This window comes from Oculina patagonica, chromosome 2, assembly GCF_052425735.1.
Source record: "Oculina patagonica isolate OP01 chromosome 2, crgOcupat, whole genome shotgun sequence".
In the NCBI taxonomy this organism is placed as follows: domain Eukaryota; kingdom Metazoa; phylum Cnidaria; class Anthozoa; order Scleractinia; family Oculinidae; genus Oculina; species Oculina patagonica.
Genome location: NC_135759.1, coordinates 18,980,875 through 19,004,027, shown reverse-complemented (window position 1 = coordinate 19,004,027; position 23,153 = coordinate 18,980,875). Strand labels below are relative to the sequence as shown.

General features: G+C 38.0%; 2 protein-coding genes across 3 annotated transcripts in view; one reads left to right on the top strand and one right to left on the bottom strand.

The window, feature by feature from the left end:
* Positions 1-23,153, top strand: part of LOC144643377 (myoferlin-like) — a 59,513-nt gene that overhangs the window by 6,835 nt on the left and 29,525 nt on the right. Inside the window, 25 exon segments of the mRNA XM_078502590.1 lie at positions 452-482; positions 594-652; positions 1,203-1,256; positions 1,735-1,785; positions 2,309-2,358; positions 2,739-2,821; positions 3,238-3,311; positions 4,038-4,121; positions 4,800-4,868; positions 5,532-5,575; positions 6,041-6,123; positions 6,549-6,652; positions 7,361-7,483; positions 7,807-7,906; positions 9,057-9,141; positions 9,143-9,251; positions 9,386-9,462; positions 10,567-10,663; positions 11,257-11,376; positions 11,743-11,895; positions 12,191-12,328; positions 12,891-13,001; positions 13,501-13,583; positions 14,164-14,281; positions 15,044-15,140. Coding sequence (XP_078358716.1) covers positions 452-482; positions 594-652; positions 1,203-1,256; positions 1,735-1,785; positions 2,309-2,358; positions 2,739-2,821; positions 3,238-3,311; positions 4,038-4,121; positions 4,800-4,868; positions 5,532-5,575; positions 6,041-6,123; positions 6,549-6,652; positions 7,361-7,483; positions 7,807-7,906; positions 9,057-9,141; positions 9,143-9,251; positions 9,386-9,462; positions 10,567-10,663; positions 11,257-11,376; positions 11,743-11,895; positions 12,191-12,328; positions 12,891-13,001; positions 13,501-13,583; positions 14,164-14,281; positions 15,044-15,140 — 2,197 coding nt within the window.
* On the bottom strand, positions 17,875-20,319 carry LOC144643382 (uncharacterized). Of its 2 annotated transcripts, XM_078502598.1 has the most exons (3): positions 19,420-20,319; positions 18,150-19,197; positions 17,875-17,917 (listed from the first exon to the last, which is right to left on the bottom strand). In XM_078502598.1, exons 1-3 carry the CDS (start codon positions 20,147-20,149, stop codon positions 17,902-17,904), a joined length of 1,794 nt encoding a protein of 597 aa, XP_078358724.1. In that variant the 5' UTR covers positions 20,150-20,319; the 3' UTR covers positions 17,875-17,901. The 2 variants fall into 2 exon arrangements, with proteins under 2 accessions (XP_078358724.1, XP_078358723.1); XM_078502597.1 differs by lacking the exon at positions 17,875-17,917 and having other exon boundaries at positions 18,032-19,197; positions 19,420-20,305.

The window sequence follows — 23,153 nt, the reverse complement described above, 5'->3', positions numbered from 1 at the left end:
CAGATACTAAGAAATCGAGAACTTTATATAATAGGCTTTCTAAAAACGTTGCCTTCGAAAAAAGAAGCAGGCATCTAAAGGAAAGATGTGCTTTAAGTAAAGGGTTTCAAAAATTTCAAACCGGAGAAACAGGTCAGATCGAGAGATAGAGAACGGGCTACATTCTTATTTACGTACACGTGTATGATCAAAAATTCGAACACGCACCTAAACAGTCGTCAAATATATTACCAATACATTTAATTCGGGCTGTGGCTCTGAAATAGTTTATTAAACAGATTCAGTATCGTTGTCGTGGATTTTTTGCTGAAACATTTGTTCCCTAAATGATCCCAGTTTGCGCGCTAAGAAAACAATTTTGGAAAACAGTGCTCACTCGTTTGCGGAGGCCTTTATGCACCAAAAACGTAGTTTCACAAAACGTTACCCAATCCTTTTTTTTTCTTTTTAGTTTGACATTGGATACGTTTATGAACGAAAAGGTAACCGAATTTTTGTGGCCATCCACAACTCTATTTTCTGTTTTCTGACAAGTGCTGTCTCGTTTTAGGATTTAGATGTAAACTGTCTTGAATTTTTATGCTTCTTTTCAGGCCATTCATTTATTCGTAAGTGGATTATGTTGTCCAAACCAGTTGGAAAGAAAAGCGAAGTAAGTAACTCAGAAAGCTAGAGTTTTACCTTATTATTGTATCAACTTTACGGGGCTTATTCTTACGTAAAGCCCCTGTCCGTGCGTTTGATCTTGAAATATTCTCTTACCTCAGAGCAGGAGATATAACAAACACCGTATTAGCCTTGGTTTCTCGGGGTACTTGCACCTAAATCGATGAAAACTCGGTCCTTATTTCACAGTACGGATCTCGAGAGCGATTTATAAAAAATAAGTACAGACTTAAACACACGTAGATTACCATGACTCGCCGGTTCGAAGTTTACAAAGCGTTGCAAAACCAAAGTCCTTCTAGCTATAACTTGCGTTTTGTTGACAATTTCTTGAACAATTTTAAAGTGAATATACTGCTCAACCTTGCGGAATATCGTCTGATTTTAGCCAACTCTGTTTCAAACGCTCGTCATCAAACTATCAGGCGATATTAAACGTAATAGTTACTGAAAAGCCCTGTGGGGAGCTGACTATTAAAAAAGTTTATATTACAGTTTACATTTCGTAGAATAATTGTTGATTCTATACCATTCAGGACAGTGTCGATTCGGGCATCAAACAAGGACCAAGGGGAGGTCACTCGCCAGCGGTAAGTGTTGTTTTCATGATTTTGTGTTTAATTTCACTTAACTTAGAGGGGCTCTGTCACGGATTTTAACCGATTTTTTGAACAGCCAAAATTTATATTTGTGTTGTAGGAAACCTACAAAGAATAGTCCATTTTTATTACAAAGTTGCTATATTAGAGCACTGAAACTGTGAAAGAGCGACTTTGGCTGCAGATAGCTCGATGGAAATGGATTGCAACTTAAAAAATAAAGTTGTTTCAAGTTGTCTCCGTGCGTCTTCAAAAAAAATCGATATTTATAACCGTAGTTTGTTTTTTATCCGCAAATTAAGTTTATAACTTCTTTTAGATGTTCAAAGATAATGTTTCTCGTTTGGCAAAGTTCCCTACCACTAATTTCAGAACAGTTTAGACCAAAAATCTGCGAAATCCGCCGTGACGTACACTCCTTTAAACTTAAAAGACGTCTTTAATTTGGCTTAAACATTTTCGTTTGCAGGGTTATCTCAAGGTTACAGCAGTTGTAATGGGACCAGGTGACAAACTACCGGTTTGTAACATTCTCAAACTCATTAATAATTCATCTGGTTACAAAAAGATCGTATAATTTATAACGTATGACAAGCGCTTCGAAAAAGATCAAATATTTTAATATTTACAAAAGGTCGAATTTGGCTCCTCTGCTTCCTGTGGTTGAACTTAAGAAAATCAAAACCGTGAAGGGGGTTTGTATAACCGGAATTTACTCGAATTTCTTCCAAAATACTCCGCTCCGAGTCGTATTTTCAACTCTGTTCTCGGTGTTTTGATATCCCTGGGGTGAAGCACTGTCTCTTGTGTTTGATATATTACATCCAGAAAAGTAACTCGATACATGAATTTTTCTAAATTTTTAGATCAATACCGAATTTATAATGTTTTTTCTTGCTGTAATAATTTAAAACCTGGTTAGCCGGTTGACTTTGTCTTTGCCTTTAAAGTTTGACTTCTTCATGCGTTGCTTTCAACATTTTAAGAGAATCACATTCTGAGACAAAACATGAAAAATGGTTTTAATTGTCTTTTTACCTTAGGCTGAAATAAATATTCCAGGCGTAGACGAAAAAGATGAAGACATTGAGGCGTAAGTTTAGGAGTTCTGTACATGTAAAAACGTTTAATAATGACGAATAATTATGTCACATTGGGGATCTTGATTAGGTAGACAATTGTCGCTGTTGTTGGTGACATCTTCATAATCTTTGCAGAAATCGAATCCAATTCCAATTCCTTTTTTACAAGAGAAATTTAATACAGGCAAAGTACAGTCAACTACCTCTATAACGGACACCTTCGGGACCATCATTTGGTGTCCGTAATAGGTAAGTCCGTAGTAGCAGGTGTGAGACAAGGTTTCCGCAAGGCGAGAGTTCACTGTATAGATCCCCGTACCATTTTTGCCGCATCTTTTCTATCTTTCCATTGCTACAATTTGCAAAAATAATAGTTGAAATCTCTTTTCAGGAATTGTCTCATTCCAGTGGGTGTGCAGCGCCAATCATTTATGTTTGTTCTGAACGTTCACCAAGCAAAGGATCTACCACAAAGTAAGACTTTTGTTTTTGTTTTAGTCGTATCGAGTTTCTGTCTACTTAACGAGCCATCCTCTTTGCAACGCCGATATTAACCTTCGGACGCACAAAGCGGGGGGGGGATGCCACCTCAGTGCAAAATATTTTTGCTGCGCTCTAATAGAACGAAAACCCTGGGGAGGGGTACCATCCCCCCTTGTACCACGGTGGGGATATGAATTTGCTTGTACGTCCGAGGGTTAATCTGTTTAACGGTCTATCGAAGTAGTATTCTTGCTTATAAAGAACTATATAATGTGCCGGACCAAACAACGTTGTCTGTAACTGGCGTTGTTTCTGTTAGTTGTTATTGTTGCTGTTGTTAGTTTTTGATGCCGATGTTAATACTTCGTTGCGCATTACTGAAGTCAAAACACGTTTGATTTATTTAGTGGACGCTGGAGTTGTGATGAAGTTCAAGTCATTTTTTGCTAATCTGTCCTTGTGGTCCAAACCATCAGAAGAGGTAACGTTGTAACATTAAATGTTGTCTGAATATGGTTGGATTACTGTTTCTTTTACAAAATGTAGCCTGGTTTTAAATCGCCAACTTTACATTCGCCATCGCTACTTATCCTTACTACCGGATGGATTTCTTATCATTTTTTGAGTGCTATTCTGCAAAATGGGAGGCGCGGTGGCCTAGTGGTTAGCGCGCAGGACTCCGGACCGAGCGGTCTGGGTTGGAGCCGTGGTCGGATCACTGCGTTGTGTTCACTTGGGCAAGACACTATAATCTCATAACAGTGCCTCTCTACACCCAGGTGTATATGTGTATACGGGTACCGGCGAATTTACTGTTAGGGGTAACCCTGTGATGGAATAGCATCCCATCCATGGGGGGAAGGGGTAGAAATACTCCTAGTCGCTTGATGCTGCTGAAACGGGAATACGCTGCGGCCTGAAGGGCTCAAACGCAGACTTTACCTACCAGTATAAAATAGATCCATCATACTTTGCTCAGCTATTTGACTATTGGCAAACTCGGGGGCCTTCAGATTTTTTGTCAATTATTGTCAAAAATTATTTAATATAGTCGCCAACAAAACAGTTTAATCAAAAGTCTTTGTGGTATAGATCGGGCACTGGCTTATGTTAAAAAGTTCTCGATTGTTGTCGGACTGTGATAGTTCAATTTAATTGTTGAATGAACTGGATATGAACTACTTCTTTTAAAAACTTTTATCTTTAGGAGGAAGCTCGTTCTAAACCAGAACATGAAGAGGAACGGAATCTTGTGGATCCGTATTTAATTTTTAGCTTTAGTGGCAATCACGTGAGATATATTTGAACATTTCTTTTCCGTTACGCAAAAGACTCGATTATTATTGAAGGAGCGGTGTCGCGATATTAAAAGTCATTTTTCTGAATACTTTCAAATTGAAGGAAACCTCAAAATAATAGTTTTCTAACATAGAAAAACAACAGAGGAGTAATTTAAAAACGCGAAAATGAATAAGGATGGTTTCCACTGACGATGATTTTAAAAGACGGATACTGAACGACAAACTTAAAACAATTTGCCATTTTAAGTAAGATGCGCCCCCCCCCGGCCCCGGGGGGGCCCGGGGGGGGGGGGCCGCCGCCCCCCCCCCCCCCCCCCCCCCCTTTTCCCCTTCCCCCACGCCGGCCAACGGCGCCTGGGGACGAGACAGCCTGTTTCGTGACGGAGGAAATCCGAGAAGTCGCCAGACAGTGGAGTTCTGTGATTTTTTCCCCTTAGCCATTTAATTTATGAAACTTATATTTAACAACTATTTCATAAGCGCGTTGGATATGAGGTGATTAAATTATCAGCTATCAACTAGCGCGTAGCGCGAGATGATCATCTCGTATATTTCTGACTTATCAATTTGCTCCAAAAGTATTTTGAGCTTTGACAAACCGTACAGGAAACTGGAGTCTTTGCTGATACTCGAAATCACCGTTTTAGTCTTTATATCTTCCACTGTAGGTGTCCACCAACATAGAATACAAGAACAGCAACCCAAATTTCAAACAAGTCTTAAAGATACCATTTGTGGTGAGTTTAATTCATGAAAGTTTAACGTTCCAGAATGATTACACTATGAGCAGACAGTAACAAGCTTTGAAGTAAGTTTAAATGCAGTCTGATCTGTAAAAAATAAATTTAAGCGGACACTCTTTATTTAGCGGACAGCTAGAGAAAGTTCCAAAAATGTATTTTACTTATTTACTGTAAAGTATACCTCAATAAAGCCGACATCCCTATTAGCGGAGGACACCAAAAAGTGGCTGATGTATTCATTAATATTGTTTATAACATGTACAGATACTTTTAACAAAATGCCAACACCCAGCATGCAGGATACCTAAAAAAAATCTGACAAGGCTTTTAAAAAGATTGATCAAGACATTCACTTAGAGTATTTTCGCCATCAAGAAAGAAGGACGCCCTTTCACTGGCCATCCTTGAAGTTTTTGACTTACTTTCCCGAAGTATCCACCATTAGTGACCATTAGTTGAAATGGTTTTTGACACAAATACAACGCGTTTCAGTTTATGGGAACCTGTTTTTAAGTGGACACCCTGCATGAACAAAACACGACACTTGAGTATTCCCCGAGGGTGTTGGCTAAATACAGGTTTGACTGTAGTACAGTTATGGGACTTACTGAGTGTTTCCAGCCTTGTTCATTTCCTTTTGCTATTGTTATTTTGTAGTTCCCCTCGATGTGCGAGAGGCTAAAGTTGCAGTTGATGGATTGGTAAATAACTGAGGCCCAGTTTACTAGAACATTTCGACCTAGTAACAGCCAATCAACAAACTTTTAGAAATTTAGCTATACTTTTTACACTTATTTTTTTACAAAATTTATCTCGTGTTTTTGATTTTGCATTTGCTTCAGCCCATTATCTTATAGCTTAGCCATAGTTTTAATATTCTTATTTTATAGTATTTTGTATATTTTATTGTATATAATGTAGGAGCGCCATTTGTTTGTTATTTTTTACAATTCTAGTGCTACCTTCATTAAATGAAGTCTCTACTACTAGCACTATAATTCACGTTTCCCTGAACAATCGCTTACATTTGGAAGAATATTTCAATGAAAGCTAGCAAAAAGATATTGTCATGTGTATTTGTCTTTAATTGTTAAACATGAGTTTAAATATAATTACATTAGCAAGACATTTCGCCGTGATAAATTTGTTTTGCAACCTATTTCTAGGGACCAAGGCAATAAACATGACTTTATAGGCACAGCCTATTTGCCACTCTCGGCCATTTCTGGACCAGGAAATCTTGGGGAAGGTACGTAAACAATATAGTTATTGTTGCAGTCATAACGAAACATAATCGGTTTCTTAGAAACTCGTCAACTTGTCAATAATCTTGTAGGTAGATCTGGCTCTTTAGAGATGGATGGGGCGGCCAATCTTGCCTCCTGGCCATGGGAAATTCAATTTGTCATTGGCGTAGAGGTCTACTTTTAAAATAATGATAGAATGTTATACAAGTGGAACTGGATTTCATCATTATCTTTCTTCAATACGCCTTTTGCCATCAAAAATGGCCCCGAAACACATGCATGATAGCCGTACTGTAACGAATTCTACAAAGTACCATTGTCTGTCTCCTTTGTTTATACTACCGTAAACAGATTTATCACTCTCGGTTGTTTATCATATACCAGAAGCTGTCTAACAAATGTTGTTGATTTTACTCGTACTATGTAGGATTCTTACCTCAGTTTGGGCCGTGTTTTATTAATTTCTATGGCTCCCCGAGGGAATATCACCGATTGACTCTGGACAAGTATGAAAACCTCAACAAAGGGATAGTAAGTAAAACTTAACATGGTGAATGATATCTCACTAAAATAGTACGTGCAATGCCTTTTTTCTGAGTAAAAAGTAAGTTACTGTGAAAAGTCAAGAGGTAGAAAATCTAATAATCCAAGATTTAAAACCAAAACAACCATCAATTGACTTTCCTCATTGTTTGTTTCAAAGCAGTTTTTTACTGTGAATTAACTTTAAAAAGTTTTTTTTTAATCAGTTGAAAATGAAAAATCAGAGCAAATAGGTTTTTTTGATTAATCAAGAGCAAACCAACCTCAATTTGTGGGCTGGTGTGGCAGAGTGGTTTCGGTTCAAATCTTCCCCTTCGATCGTGAGCTGGATTTGCTCACAGTAGTCTCGAGTTTAGCTCATTGACCGCGCTATGAAAATAGCCAACTAGTTAGTCTCCTGCCAGTTAAGATTTTTTACAAGCCTCTGTTCTATTTACACACTTTGACTGCTTACTTTCAGTGTACTTAATAGGCATCACAGCGTTATTATTCTGACACTTCAATAAAGCTTGATTTTACGATAGCCCTTAGAAAACCGCTCTAAATCTCAAGTCCTTATTTGGTTAGATGGTCGTAAGATGCGATTGGCTTTGTAATTAACCTCATCCACAGTAACATATTACATTCATACATATTCGACTTAATTCAATTTCCTGCAAGTTTTTGTTTTTAACAATTCATTTTTGTCTTTTCAAGGGAGAAGGTGTTGCTTACCGGGGACGCGTCCTTGTGGAGTTGAAGACCGTCCCCACTCACGGCATAGGTCGCCCTGATCGACATACAATGAATAAAGAAGATCTAGATGAAATCAGAGTTGAGGTACGTAATGTCAACCCAAAGCATTTTGTTTGTAAATCCACTTAAGCCAAGTAGTTTGAAATAACCCTTAACGAGGCCCCCCCCCCCCGGGCTTTATCGATTTCAGTAATACATAATCGTTATGCATTCACAAAGAATGTCAGGTTCAATTTCAATTTAGGTTAGGGGCGATGTTTTAAGGAATTAAACATGACTTAAGGCCGAACCGTTGGCTTTTGGGATTATCCCATTTAAAATTCGGTCAGTGAGTAACCAAAAAAACTTGCATCGCAGTAGAAGAGGATAATGTACATATAATCTTTACAATTTACTTTCTCTTTTAGAAGTATCAAAGGCGTTCCAAATTTACACTGTTCGCGTGTTTTCACGAAGCTACTATGATCGCAGTGAATGATGGGCCTGTGGAGTTTGAAGTCAGTATTGGTGAGTTGTTTTTGGTATCATAAGCAAAGTAATCGATTGTTATTTGTCAAAAGGATACTTTAACTGTATGTGACATTATACACAAAATTTGAACCCGATTAACAGTTTTGTTAGTGAAGGGTATCGAATGGTCTTTGCAAGCATTTGCGAGCATGGGAGCACAGCGTTTTGCTTCACAAGCACGAGCATTGACAAAAGTTAGCCTTGCGAGCAACGAGCACTTTTCAAAAAGCTACTTCCACTAAAATTCGAGTATGCGAGCACTCCAGAAAAATAAGCGAGCACCCACTAAAATTTTGCTAGCGTTCTGAGCAGAAGCCTAATTTTGCGAGCACTGCAAAATTTTAGGACTATAGTGCCGGACCCCTCTAGCGAGTATGAGAAAAATCTTAATCAGTAAGTGACTAAACTTCTACTACCAACAGGAGTCGAACCTATGTATCGTTTGGCAGGCCGCTCGAATGCTCTATCAGTGAGCTACCAAAGACTTGATTTAAGGTGGATTTCCACTGACGCGTATTTTTTTACGTGCCTAAAAAATTAGAGACAATGTATGAACGACTTGCGTTCACGTTTACGCAAGTCGTTCATACATTGTTTCTAATTTTTTTTACGCACGTAAAAAATTACGCGTCAGTGGAAATCTAGCATTAGGCTATATAACTACAGTAGGTTTAAGGAGGCTCGATATAGTTTTTTAGCCCTTAGGTGGCTGTTTTGAAAATGGAAATTATCTTAGTATCTTAGTAACAGTGGTTACCATAGCAACGATTAGCAGTAAATTTCAGTATCAACCAGTAAAAAATCAAACTTTGGTCATATGTAATCATTATGGTGTAGTCTGGCAAAAATTGAGTATTGACTTCCTAGTTCATTTTCATTTTCAAAACAACTACCTAAAGGGTTAAAAACTACATCGAGCCTCCTTATATGTAACAGGTTCCGGACAACCTCCTAAGATCAGTTTTGCCGATGAGTGAGAATTTCAAAGAAATGATTGCATTTATATTTTGTTATAGGATATAGCGTAAAAATTTCTCTTCCAAGTTTATCACAAAATATGTACCATAATTTTTTTCAGTGTAAGTTGCAAAGTGGTCAAAAAAATGCAAGTTCTATGCTAACGATGTGTCTATTATTTCTTTTGAAGGAAAGAACGGAACAAAATTCGATGAATCTGTAGCTCCTTCAAATACCACTCCATTAAAGCCGGTGTATGATCATTCTTATTATCATTTTACCCTGGGGTCGAGAAAAACCATGTGTTTGGATCAAGTGCTCATGGGAAGACATCTCTTTCAGAATAGAACCACTCAACATTCTAAAGAGAATGAGAGAGAAGCTGGTACGAAGTATTTTTGCTATAATTAGAAGACTATTGATATCTTATTTTTAAGTATTGCCATGTTTAAGTTTTGTAAAAAAGTTTACAAGTAGCTTAAAATCATTGTAAATTTTTACCATTATGTTGCTCCATAGGAAAAAGATCTGGAAGCTTTACAGAAGGGAGAAAAGGAGATACAGTCAGTCCTTAAGGTTTTCAGTGAAACCTGCCAGTAAGAATTCTACTTCTTATCACTTCTCTGCCTAAATCTTTAAACCTTACAAAATTGCTTTTCTCGATGACATCAACAGGACGAGACACTCGACTAGACTAGTCTACAGTCAACTCTCTCTTAACGGACACCTCTATAAACGACTCCTCCATAAGACGGACACCTGGTTATGGTCCCTGCCGTTTTTCAGTCAATACTATAACCAAACTTCCTAAAGACGGACATCTCTCTAAGACGGACAACGAAAATCATTAACGGACACTAGAGGAGTGTCTTTATGTCATGTTTAATTAGTGAAAATACTTCCAAACTTCGCAAAGTTAGTCAGTGCTCTAAGGATACGCGTATACCAAGCATACTAACCAAAACAATGACGCATTAACGGATTACTTCTTTGCTTACGTAAATGGACACTTAAGAGGTCGTTCTCTACTTACAGTATCACAGTTACAGTCAGTGTAGAAGCTCTCAATTTTTGCTTTAAAAAGCAAATACGATCCTTTTATTATTTTAGTCTTTTTGCAGTTAGCAAAGGTTTGTTGCATTGTGCAAAGGTTTAGCTTTATTATCTCAGAATTACTGGTGTCATGTTACCTCGACTCTCTATAGGCGGACACCTCTCTAAGACGGACAGCTGCGGCCGGTCCCTAAGGTGTCTGTCTTAGAGAGAGTTGACTGTATTTAAGTTCTAGGGTTGTACGGTGTACAAACTTATGCTTAACTTAGTATTAGAAAGTGTATGTTTTGTTGTTTCTGTTGCTAATTTAGTCAGTCGTTTTTCGCAGCTATGAACTTAAACGAATTGTACGCTCATCCATTACAAAGGAGGGCTATGGATTACAGTATGCCAGTGAGCCAGTCTTAGAAATCATCCTTTTTATATTGCTTTCCTGAGCATTGAGCTGAAATTGTATTAAAAAACAGCGAAAATTCAAAACGATGTCCTATACTATTGAGAATAAAGGAATGATGTGCAGCCAATTGTTGCGACCGACGCTTTAGTAACTGATTTCCTTTTACTTTTACCTAAACTTTGACTTTTACACAATGTTCCTATGAATTGTTTCTCATTTTTATCTTCCTTTTATTTTTTTCTATTTCAAGGAAGGAATTAGGTCGTTTTAAAAACGAAATCCCCAAGCTCACTGGCCAAAGAAACCCACTGGACGAGGAGATCCACAAACTGAGATTAACAGAACTGGTAAGGTTACGAAAACTGCTTCTTTCTATATTGAGCAAATACTTAATATAATTTCTGCAATCCATTAAAAACGTAAATTAATTTACCTGAAGTAAAAATACAAGACCACTTTATTGTGGAAAACTACGAACCTCAATCCTACGTGTTACGTTCATCACAAGCATCAGTTTCGAAATTTATTGTCCAACATTTTCTTTCCCAAAAGCCTGACTTTGAACTATCTTTGTCGCACTCGCGCGGTCAGAGATGATATCGACAAAAAACCTTAATACTAGTTACCTATTTGGAGGTGGATATGTCTTCACAGTACGTAAGACGTCATAATTCAGACCTTGATATATAAAGGGTAGCAAATGACGCTGGGGTTACATGGACATTTAAAGAACATGGACATTTTTACATGACTAATTTCTCTACGAGATTGCTAGTTAAGGCTTAAATAAACTTCTAACTGAGGGTAAAACCTAAAAGTTGCATTTCTGTATTTGTTGTACAAATATTTTTGAAAACAGGTAACAGAACTGTTTTCTTTGAAAACTTCTGTTTAAATTACCTTTATAAATAACATTTACATTTTTACATTACTTTGAAAGGAAAATCTTATGGTTGACGCGAAGAATCTAAGTAAGAAACCTAAAGACGAACTGAAAATGGAAAGAGTCACTGAAGAGATCAGGATGTTTATCAAAAGAATCAGAAGCATGGCTATAGAGGTAATATAAATGTATGAAAAGTTTTCGAAAAAATTGATTCCAAGGAAATTTTGTCCTAAATTACTACAATCTAAATACCTTTTTTATACTTGCATGAAGCATGTAAAACATCTCGTGAACCTTGTTCGAAACGTGTTAAGGTTGTCAACTAACCTCACTCTTTCTTTTCTCGTAGTCTATAATCGTGTGCTTCGGGATAACGTTTTCAGATCAGTTTAACAACTTGATTGTCAGAAAATGTCTTACACGCTTAGTGCGCGAGTAACCGTTTATGGAGGCAGAGGAACGATATACCAGTGTCCTATTTTACTTTTTTCTAAAAATCAAAACAGAAAAAACATGCTTAACAACTATAATTTCTTGTAGCCCCAGCTGAGCATGCCTGACGTAGTACTTTGGATGATCAGTGGTAATAAGCGTGTGGCCTACTGCAGAATACCAGCGCATCACCTTCTGTATTCAGAGAATGAGGCAGCTTGTGGAAAATTCTGTGGAAAAACCGTCGAGTTACGCTTAAAGGTAACAACTCTGACACCTGGGTGACAACACCACAATTTGCCCATATTCCATGACATCAAACATAAAATTATTATAAAAGAATAAATCTAAAAATAAATGAAATAATGAATAAAAAATAAATAAATATAACCCTTTTAAAACACAAAAAATGACAGATATTGCAAGAGTTATCAATTTTGGTTCGGATGAAAATTTCTTCGCATAATTGTCATGTATAATTATACTTATAAGTAACTTTTGTCAGATGTAACTTGTTTAGATTAATAAATTAATATAATATTTTTAAACATTTTAGTATCCTGGACGGGACGCCGGGAAAACCCGTCACGAAATTCCTGCTTTGGTTCGTTTAGAAATGTGGTTAGGACCGGCAGCACTTCAACAACACTGGATTAAAAGAAAGAGTGGGGAGTTTAACGTTTTCGCAGAAACGGTATGGATCCTTGCCTGTTTTGACAAGTTTTTCACGAACAAAACAAACCATTTATAACGGGTGTTTGGGAAAACGTTGTCTGTGACCTTTTCATCATTAGAAAGACAATGTACGGTAAAAAGAATTCTCACAGGGAGCCCAGGCTCACGCTTTGACACCTCGGTCAAAATGGCGGCGTCGAAATTGTAAATTATTATCCCGCGCATGACATTAACAAACATAGTAGACGCCTAAATTGATTGATTGATTGATTGATTGATTGTTTGATTGATTGTTTGATTGATTGATTGATTGATTGATTGATTGATTGATTGATTGATTGATTGATTGATTGATTGATTGATTGATTGATTGATTGATTGATTGATTGATTGATTGTAAATAATGATTTGAGGCAAAACAATTTCATATTCATTGTTTCTCTTTTAACGTTACGCCAATTTCTACAAAGGGCGTGACGTTGAGAAAAAAAAATTTTTTATTTTCTACTTCTGTTTTGACAAAGCCAGACTTTATAACAACTTGGGATATTGATTTTTAATTATTTTTCCTTCGAATTTAGTATGAAAATGAAATGAAAGAGAGAGGAAAAAGGAAACAAGGCAAATCTGTTTGGAAACCATCTACCATTAAAGACGTGAACTGGCCCCACTTCTCCGACGTTACTGGCAGCGTACGTACAAGCTTGTCTAATACAAATAATAATAATAATAATAATAAAAACAATCTTTAAAGAGGAAGCGCCAGTCACGTAAATACGTGGTTTTCAGGGAGGTCCTCTATGGATCAGAAATAAGGTCCTCCATAAAAATCTGTTGTGTGTCAAGCTACGATCACTGTTGCTCTTGATCATAAAGAAACTATGTAAATATATACGTTTGCCAAGTGATTTTCTTAAGCCATACACCGTGTAACCGCGTTAAATGACGCCACTTATGGACCATACGAATCTGGCCGTATAAACGTGGGAGGGTACATTTCATGACTGGTCCGGCTTTTAAGTTAAGAGATGCACACCCGCACGGGCCACAGCTAAATGATTTTGCAACGACTTCTGATCGGTTCGTTGATCTTTTGCTCTTAACAAGATGAACTCTGTTGAGACTTTCCGTTACAACAGTCATTATAAAGCCACTCATATTTTAAGTTGAATTATCTTTTTTCTTCAACAGTTGAAGCTGCCCAAGGAGTCATTTACTGCACCAGAAGAATGGGTTTTCTCCGGAGAGTGGATAGAATCTCAAGGCGATTTAAAGTGAGTTAAAATTTCTAGACCTTTTATTCTCACGATTTTCATCTACAGAATTCTGAAGCTAGGGACTAACCTTGCTTGCACTTGCAGATTACTTTTGAGCCCCCCGGCTTCTTAGATAAAGACTTAACAAAATAAACGATTTTTGTTAACAGAGAATATTCACACCATTTTACTCATTGAAGAGCTTTTCTATCGGCTACCTTTAAAGTGTTTCCCAAACGTATGGAATCCATTTAGGCAAGCATTCTGTTAGGACTTGATATCACCTTGGTACACTATGACGGTTGCTTCGAATCGGACATAGCTCAACAATAACTTCAGAAAATCGTCATGATTTTTCCTTCTGTATAAATTTCACACACTCAGCGTTTTCTTTCTACCCATTAGGATGGTTTCAGTTTTAATCTTCCATTTGCAGTAGACTTTGTAGCCTGTGAGCAGGCCCGCTTTTGGGCGGCGCTTTTGGGCTTTTCAGGCGGAATCGTAAACCTGCTAGCTTGCAGGCTATAACATTTTTATTTTGAACATCTTTGTGAAACAAAAACAGATTTTTGAGTGTTTCTTGTAATTGTTTTGTTAGCACGGTTCGTCAGCTTGAAAAGAACCTTACAGAATTCCTGGATGAAGTGTATGAACACCAGGCGCGCAAGTTTCCTGGTGGGCACTGGGAACCAGATAATCCAAGATACGTGGATTCGGTGAGAAAACTACATATAATTATTTTGTTTACTTCTATGTAATTTTGGTTTGTTCGTTCGGAAATTTTCCCGTTTCAGAAAAATTTCGATTACTTTTATACAAGTAGACAACCAATTTGACTCATTTTTTATGCAAATAAAAACTTTTTCACATAGCTATTACTCTATAGCCACGCGCTCATTTGAATAGCAGCTCATCTGTGGTTCTCGCCATGTGCCTTTTAGTAAAAAAAAAAACCTTAGTGCGTGTTTCTACTCTTCAGTAAGGGTATATATATTTATATATGTAGCTGCTACGACGTGACAAGACCCAACCAGGTCGAAAAAGCTGTCAGATTCAGATTTTTATTATTTCACACTATTTACAAAAATCGTACACAGTTACACACTATTTACACACTGTCCGCGGTTGCATTTTGGCTTTCAGTTTGTCAGCCTCCCTTACTTTATTTATATTCTATATTTATTTATTTATTGATATATCTCACGTATACCAGCAGCATCTTCGCCCGCGGACCTATTATATTCACTTTAAAAAAACTAGCCGGTCTAATTTTGCGTTTCTTCCTATTCGGCAGAGGTTAAACATACAATATTTTGCCATTGTGTATTTTAATGGTGTTGCACTTAACAGTTTATTTAGCACTTCGTTAACTCTCTCCATCCTGTTTTAATAGTTCCCCGTTTTAAAATCGATCGACGTTTGGTGGCAGAGGTTGGTTTAGGTTGTCCACTAACCACAAAGTTTCTTTACTGTCGTAGCATGGAGACGAGACAACCTTACCCACCGACCCACCCACGGGCTGGATAGCAAAGACAGACTGGTCAGTAGACCTAAACCGAGCTGTTGATGATGAAGGTTAGAATTCACAGAAAAAAATTAATTCAATCAAATATGGGTACAAACAAACTATCAAAATTTCCGAGCTCTATCCTAAGCTCTAACCTAAGTTTATACGCCGCGATCGGCGTATAAACTCGCCAAGTGTTTCGCTGGCTTGTCGCGCCAATTTTAAATTTGACTTAGAACTAGTGTCGCTTTCGATTGCGAAAGCGCTACCGTGGCCAGAAAAAGAGACTTGAATTGTAAATCTTGTAATTGCCGAGATAAGTTTTAATTCTAGAAGCTGCAGTTGTAATGGTTCGCGTGCTTTCGGAAAGTTTTAACTAACGTTCAGAGTCGTTTCATGAAACGGAAGTTTTTGCTTACTTACTATCCAGGCCTCGCTCTTCGCGTCACAATCTTCCCCACCCCACTCCCTTTAGATGTGTCAAAGCTACAACAAGCATTACCGCACCCTCCCCCACAAAGGCTGGGTTTGTAACACTTGTCGCTTCCGAAGAAATTTGAATTTCGCGCTCGGAGAGCTGGCTACGCGTCGTTGATTACCAACCTTTGTCTTACGAACAATAGAGACCCTTTCCTTAAACAATAGATAAGACCATAAAAGGAGCGAAATCTAGTCTTTTTGTCAGCCAAAATCCTAACCAAAAGCTTGATACGTTGCATTCAGTTACTCGGTATTTTGCAATTCCGGATATTTGATTGGTTTACAGACCATGGTAGTTGACCTCATATACCATGGACTGCAAATATGGTAGGTGTATGCATCATGCGATAACTGCCAGGGATCTCAAATATTGCAATTCTTTGGGTGTTTTTAATAAAACAATTATTACACTCGCGCTTGTTGGATATCAGATATTTATAGCCAACGAGGAGCTACCATCTCATATCCAACGCGCGCAGTCATGGACGAATTGTTAAATATTTAGCTTGTCTTAAAATATAAAACATTTCTGGACACCCCACTTTCGAAGCCCAAACCACCGGTTAAGGGGGACAAGCGGCTCTGGGAATGAGAATGATAAGGTATGTGTATGGGCTATTTTTTGTGCTTGTGTGCATGCGTGCGTGCGTGTTTTTTGTAACTTCTTGTAGTTTCCTACAATCGGCAGTCGATATATTTTAACAAAACCTCCCTCGCTTTAAACTTTGGCATATTTGATCATTACGATGGATTTTGGCAAAAATCGAACATTGGCTTCCCAAATAATTTTAATTTTCAAATTAAAACAAACACCCTAGTGCTAAAAAACTACATCGAGCATCTCTAATCCAAAGACAGATCATAGGAATAAGGATCCGATCACCTTATAAAAAATTGTTTTGGTTTAAACAAAATTATCCCAACACTAGCAATTCAGAGCGGCTTGGTAAGATTTTGGTCCTGACTCTGTTACTTGTAATGAAAGATGACTTTAATTTTGATGTAACTAACACAGACAACCTAGCTACTGACCAAAATCATAAAATGTTTCTTTCGCTATTTTAAACTTACATTAATTTTTCAAAGTCAAATGTCACGTTATCTCCAATCAACATAAACGGTGCCCACTCGGAAACTTTAGTTAAGCCGTTGACCCTCATCCACTTCATGGCCTCGTGAAGAGATTCTCCTGCACTTTCTTTATGAACAAGGTGCTCGTAGCAACAACTCATGAACTGCTTTGTTGCACTGTCTTCTAATGCCCACAGTGCCACCAACACTGAACGTGCACCGGATCCTAAGAACGCGCGAGCGATTCCAACGACTCCCTCGGCTCTAATTTGTCCACGGCCACTGTGACAACAACTCAGTACTACAAGTTTAGCTCGCAGTTGAACTTTTGAAATGTCAGACATTTTTAAAAGGTACTCGTCTTCATTTGGAATCCCAGTAGTGGAACTTAGAGGGGCAAGGGCAATTTCTCCTCTTTCAGCATTACCATGTGCAGCCAAATGTATCAGACTCACTGAATCTATCCTTTGAAGTACTGTCTGCTTCGATGCATGCTGTCCTAACAAAGGTTGAACGCCAAGCATGCTTCCAATCATCTCTGCTTCTTCTCTTGCACCAGGCAGTGGTACAAGATTTTTTAGACGACCTTCGTAAAGCATCTTACCGACATCGGGATCACCCACTATCAGAGCACCATTTTCACTGTGATAGTCTGCAGGACCGTCCTGAATGAGCTTGAGGGTCGTCAATGAAGGAACTATGCGGATCCTGAAAGTCTCTGATAAATACTTGCCTCTTTCATCGAGTAAAGCTGCAAATGGAACAAGGTACAAGTTATGATCAGGAACAATGATGATTTCAGGCTCTTCGAGTAAGTCGGACACAGGATTGATGAGCATTTCGTGGAACAAAGCTAAACTCGGTTGGGGATCTTTCTCATCCTTTGCATGTCGCAAAGGTGCGAGGCTTTCTTTCCGCGAAGACTCAGAATCAGCCGGCTCAATGTCATTAAACGATCGATCTTCGCAAACTTCCTCGGGTAAAATGCCAAAGCTGCGGAAAGCTTTAGTCGCGATATCAAAAAATTCAGCCAAATTTTCAGCTGGCGTTGCTAGTCTTTTGAAAAGGGTCTCATTATCCACTCTCATTTCTCGGAAAGAAATGACTCCGCTTGTCTTGAGAATCCACAAAAACACTCTTTGAACATGATAAGAAATGTACAGACAAGTGGAGTTGCTTTCTTTCTTCATGAGTTTTTCTATGCCAGTCCATGATTGGGGGTTAGCTGATAGGTGTTTTTCAGCGGAGTACTGAGTTGTCATCAAGTCTTCTAGGGCTCTAGCCCGTCCCAGCTCTGCAGAATAAAGAGCACTGTTCGGATTTCCAGCGTCACAAAACAACCCACTGAGCAACTTGTAAGGAAAAACATTGATGTCTGCTAAAGATATCTTAATTTGATCGTTGTCTGCATTAAAATCTCTCAAATCTTCGCATCATTTTTCAATACTTCGAAACAAAAAGAAAAGGCTTCCTGGATGTCCCCTTGCGATAACTTCGACAATGTAAGGTAACAATAACACGAAAACTTAGTTTCAACGTTTCCAATATCTTCACGTATTGAAAGTGACTTCTCAAGATATTCTTCAGCTTTGATATATTCACCGAGAGATAGAAACACAATTCCTAGGCTTTCGTAAATTTTTGCTTCTTCTGCTCTGTCACAAATTGCAGTTGTGATTGCAAGTGCTTTCTCGAAATATTCTTTAGCCTTCACATTATCACCAAGATCAAGAAACACAAATCCTAGCTTTCTGTACTCTTGTGCTTCTCCAGCCTTGTCACCAATTTTAATTTTGATTGCGAGTGCTTTATCGTGATATTCTTTACTCTTTCTATATTTACCAAGAGATCGGTACATATGTCCCAGCTCTCCAAAATTTGATGATTCTCTTGCTTTGTCACCAATTTCCATTGTGATCGCAAGGGATTTCTCCAAATATTCCCTAGCCTTAACATATTCACTGAGAGATCGAAACATAACTCCTAGGTTACTGTAATCTGCTGCTTCTCCTTTTCTGTCACCAATTTCCATTCTGATCGCAAGTGCTTTCTCGATATGCTCTTTAGCTTTCACAAAGTCACCGAGAAATTGAAACACATTTCCTAGGTTTCCGTAATTTGTTGCTTCTCCTGCTCTGTCACCAATTTTCATTGTGATCGCAAGTGCTTGTGCTTTCTCGTGATATTCTTTTGCCCTGACGTAGTCACCGAGAGATTCAAACACAACTCCTAGGTTTCCGTAATTTGATGCTTCTCCTGCTTTGTCACCAATTTCCACTGTGATCGCAAGTGCTTTCTCGAGACATTCTTCAGCCTTGGCATAGTCACCTAGACATTGAAACACATTTCCTAGGTTTCCGTAATTTGTTGCTTCTCCCGCTCTGTCGCCAGTTTCCGTTGTTATTGCAACTGCTTTCACGATATATTCTTTAGCCTTGGCATAGTCACCGAGACATTGAAACACATTTCCTAGGTTTCCGTAATTTGCTGCTTCTCCCGCTCTGTCGCCAATTTCCGTTGTTAATGCAGATGCTTTCTCGAGATATTCTTTAGCCTTGACATATTCACCGAGAGCTAGAAACACAACTCCAAGGTTTTCGTACGTTGTTGCTTCTGTCGCCAATTTTCGTTGTCATCGCAAGTGCTTTCTCGTGAAATTCTTTTGCCTTCACGTAGTCACCGGTAGATTGAAACACAGTCCCTAGATCTCCATAATTTGCTGCTTCTCCTGCTTGATCACCAATTTCCGCGCTGATCGCAAGTGCTTTCTCGAGACATTGGCATAGTCACCTAGACATTGAAACACATTTCCTAGGTTTCCGTAATTTGCCGCTTCTCCTGCTCTGTCACCAATTTCCGTTGTTAATGCAGATGCTTTCTCGAGATATTCTTTAGCCTTGGCATAGTCACCGAGACTTTGAAACATAACTCCTAGGTTTCCGTAACTTGTTGCTTCTCCTGCTCTGTCACCAATTTCCATGCTCATCGCAAGTGCTTTCTCAAGATATTCTTTAGCTTTGACATAGTCACCGAGATATTGAAATACATCTCCTAGGTTTCCGCAATTGGTTGCTTCACCTGCTCTGTCACCAATTTTCATTGTGACGGCAAGTGCTTTCTCATGATATTCTTTTGCCCCGACATAGTCACCGAGAAATTCAAACACAGTTCCTAGATTTTGGCAATTTGTTGCTTCTCCTTCTTTGTCACCAATTTCCATTGTGATTACAAGTGATTTCTCCAAATATTCTTTAGCTTTGACATATTCACTGAGGGATCCATACACAGTTCCTAGATTTCCATATGCGACTGCTTTAACCTTTTTGTTCCCAATTTCTCCCATGTTAGTGACTGCTCTCTCATTCTCCCCATCATACTTATTTTGACTCTTATATATCTCTGCCAGTTTTATGATGAGGTACACTTTTTGGACCGTTTCACCACACTCGCGGTAAATGATGAGAAGTTCTCTGCCATATGCTATAGCATTTGTGTCATCGTGGATAAGACAGTACGCTTCGAACATTATTTCATAGATTTTTTGGCAAATTAATTTGCTAAATTGCTGTTGTATACTCAGCCCTTTATTGTTTAGGAAAACCAAACTTTCCTTGCATAACTCGATGGCTTTAAGAGCACGGCCGGTGTTGAGAAGGAAAGTGGCAAGAACTAAGACTACAACGATGGCTTCTAAGATTTCTTCCTTGTTGTTCATGACGCTTTCTTCAATGTTATAATGTCACTGTAACTAAAAATAAACAGAGGAGGAAGTTGAATAGGGCTGCGCAAATCCGCTGATGCGTGCTATTTTTAAGTCAACTTCGCGCTACTATTTTCGTTCAGTTTAGAATCCGAACTACAGTAATTGAAAACATTCTGTGCTATAACACACAGTAAGGGACGTAGGGTTTGCTTTTTTTAATGCCAATTTTTCAAGAAGTTTCAGTTCACGGGTTTCATTGCTTGTCTGCCTTGTTTGTGTGTCAATTAAAATGTAAGTGGCTTAAAGCTTGTATTAGTTTCGTCCTAAAAGAAAATGAGCAGAACAACAACATACCAACCAAGGCCGACCAAAGTTCCGTGATCCGAACTTCTTTTAGTAGTAGTAGTAGTAGTAGTAGAAGTCTTTATTAAGAAGCTAGTCACAACAGACGTGTGGCTTTACAATAAAAAACAATCTAAAATAAGCTTTAGTACCGCATTTTCTCAAATAATCGCCGGGTCTGGAGTTATCGCCGGGTTTCCAAGGAAAAGTTGTAAATAACCCCCTCAAGCAGTTATTTGAGGTATAATTTAATTAAAAAGCTGTAGTTGCACTGGAAATAAGTAAGTTTGTCAAACATAATATATAAACCCTTGTTTAATAAACTCCGCGCTCGAATAAACTGCAGGAATCAAACAAACGCCGGGTCTGCTAGTCCAAGGTTGAAATAAAAGCCCGGAGCGTCACACCCACGATCCGAACTTCAAGACAGGAAAAGTCCGGAATGCGGACCAAATTTCTTGGCCCATCCACGATCCGCCGTATTTTCGAAATCTACGAATCCGCTCAATTTACCGCAGAGTTCCGTAGCCAGTGCACTTATTAAGGCCAAATACTATCGAATTGCGAAGATATTTTGCTTCAGTTGTAGTACGTCATGCTTTTGTAACACTACTTAGAAGAGCGCATAGACAAAGTAAGGTTATGCAAATTGGCGTTTCAAATCTGCGCATTATCTCATTTCATTTTTATTTGTAAACTAAAGGAAGAAATGATAAGCAGTTAGATGCACTATAAAAGAAAGTTTCCCTGTGAATTTCAGGGTTATTTTGCGGGTGTTACATTGTTCTTTTAAACACTTTAGTTTACAACAAAACGAAAGCAATGACCACCGGTGCACTCGCTTAGAGCAAACCTGCAAAATTACTGATGAACTTATCTTATTTTAAGTGATCCATTTGAAGTTAAGGTGTACAATATTACCTTAAATTAAGACTCACAAAACAGACTCGTAAAAGTTTCCGTGGGAACGCAATGTGGATGTTATTCAGGTACGCATGTAATTACAAATTCTGAATTAACTGTGACGATTTGATTTATGACGAATCCGAAATAAAGTAATGTGCTTTCATGTCGCTTTTGTGGCGCTTGTAGTTGTACAATGAAAGCAAACGAGTGCAATACAATTGTACAGTACGAAATCAGTGGAGGTGATCCTGTTTTGTGAGATAAATCCTATTCTGGAAGAAGCGCTTTTTTCTCTGCGAAGTACAAGAAATTTGAAAGCTTTGAATTCATTGTAAGCAAACGAGTTGTTTGTTTTTTTTTCACTTTCTACTCGACATTTTATTCCCTCAAATCATAAAATGTTGCCGTGTACAACTAAACTTTGGAAATACGAATCTTTTCATAAGTAAATTGGAAACTCGTTAAATGGGCAAGGGACTTTATCTTGAAAAAAAATGGCCAATTTTTATTAGTTCGTCTTTCGTGATCCATCTTTTAAGATGGATCGGTTTACTTTCGGTGTATTAGTATGAGGTTTTCTGCAATTTGAAAAAAAAAGTAGTTTGCACATTGATACATGACTTGAAATGTGGTGACGTGGCTTCTTTTAACGCTGCAGTAATTGTCTATTTACTGATTATGTTTTTGACTAACCTTTTACCACGGCTTCTTTTAAACTTCGTATACATTTCACTTGTAACTTACAACAGCTAGTTTTATGTATATATCCGGCTAGGCCAAAACAGAGAATGCTCTATTTTAGCTAAACTGGTAAACATTATAAATGGCATTAAATACAAAGCAAGTTGTACTCACCACGCCAACGTCAGTTGAACTAAATTGCTGAAAGGCATTCCTTGTATATAGAGTGAATTTTACTGTCAGGTTTATTTTATACTGTTCCCTTTAGAAAGTGAAATTACCCGATATTCGTAATAACTAATTCAAGAGAAACTTTTATATTTTAGAGAGGGGATGGGAAATTACCAAAAAAACTCTCCACAGGAAAAACAGAGAAACAAATACGTGCAAAGCGAGAAACTAAAATGATATATAACGAAAAAAGGTAAAAAACTTCCTACATAACTTGAAGCTGGAAAATTGTTGCTCTCAAAAATATGGTCAATCCCTTAGAAAATAACATTTTCTAGTTACATCTACATGTCAGTTCAGATTTTTTTTTTAGAATCTTTTTTTAATTCGTTACCTGCGAACACAAGGAACGACCATTAGCGATGAGTAAAATGCTGTTAACTTCCATGTCGCTATTAATTTATGCATTAAATAACGCAGCAAGTAATATGGCGAACTATTACGGGTCGCTTCGAAATTTTCAAGTCCTTTTGAAATTTTAAAGGAAAGAAATAAACCTAAACAAGAAGACATCCAGAATCCCACAATCGATGTACTGGTCTTTCGTGTTTGGATTCCTCTCATCTCGTAAGCTCTCAAAAATTCAAACTTCTTATGGATTTTTAAACACTGAATAGGAACATGCTTAAGTTAAGTAAGGTAATGTACCCTCATTGATGTAACACCA

What these genes read in the sequence shown, in the direction of transcription:
- LOC144643382 (XM_078502597.1), bottom strand. Translation starts at nt 20,149, where the DNA reads ATGTTCGAAGCGTACTGTCTTATCCACGATGACACAAATGCTATAGCA. An exon ending in CCTAGGAAATGTGTTTCAAT is followed by an intron (nt 19,198 to 19,419) that starts GTCTAGGTGACT and finishes TTGTGTTTCTAG; the next exon opens with CTCTCGGTGAATATGTCAAG.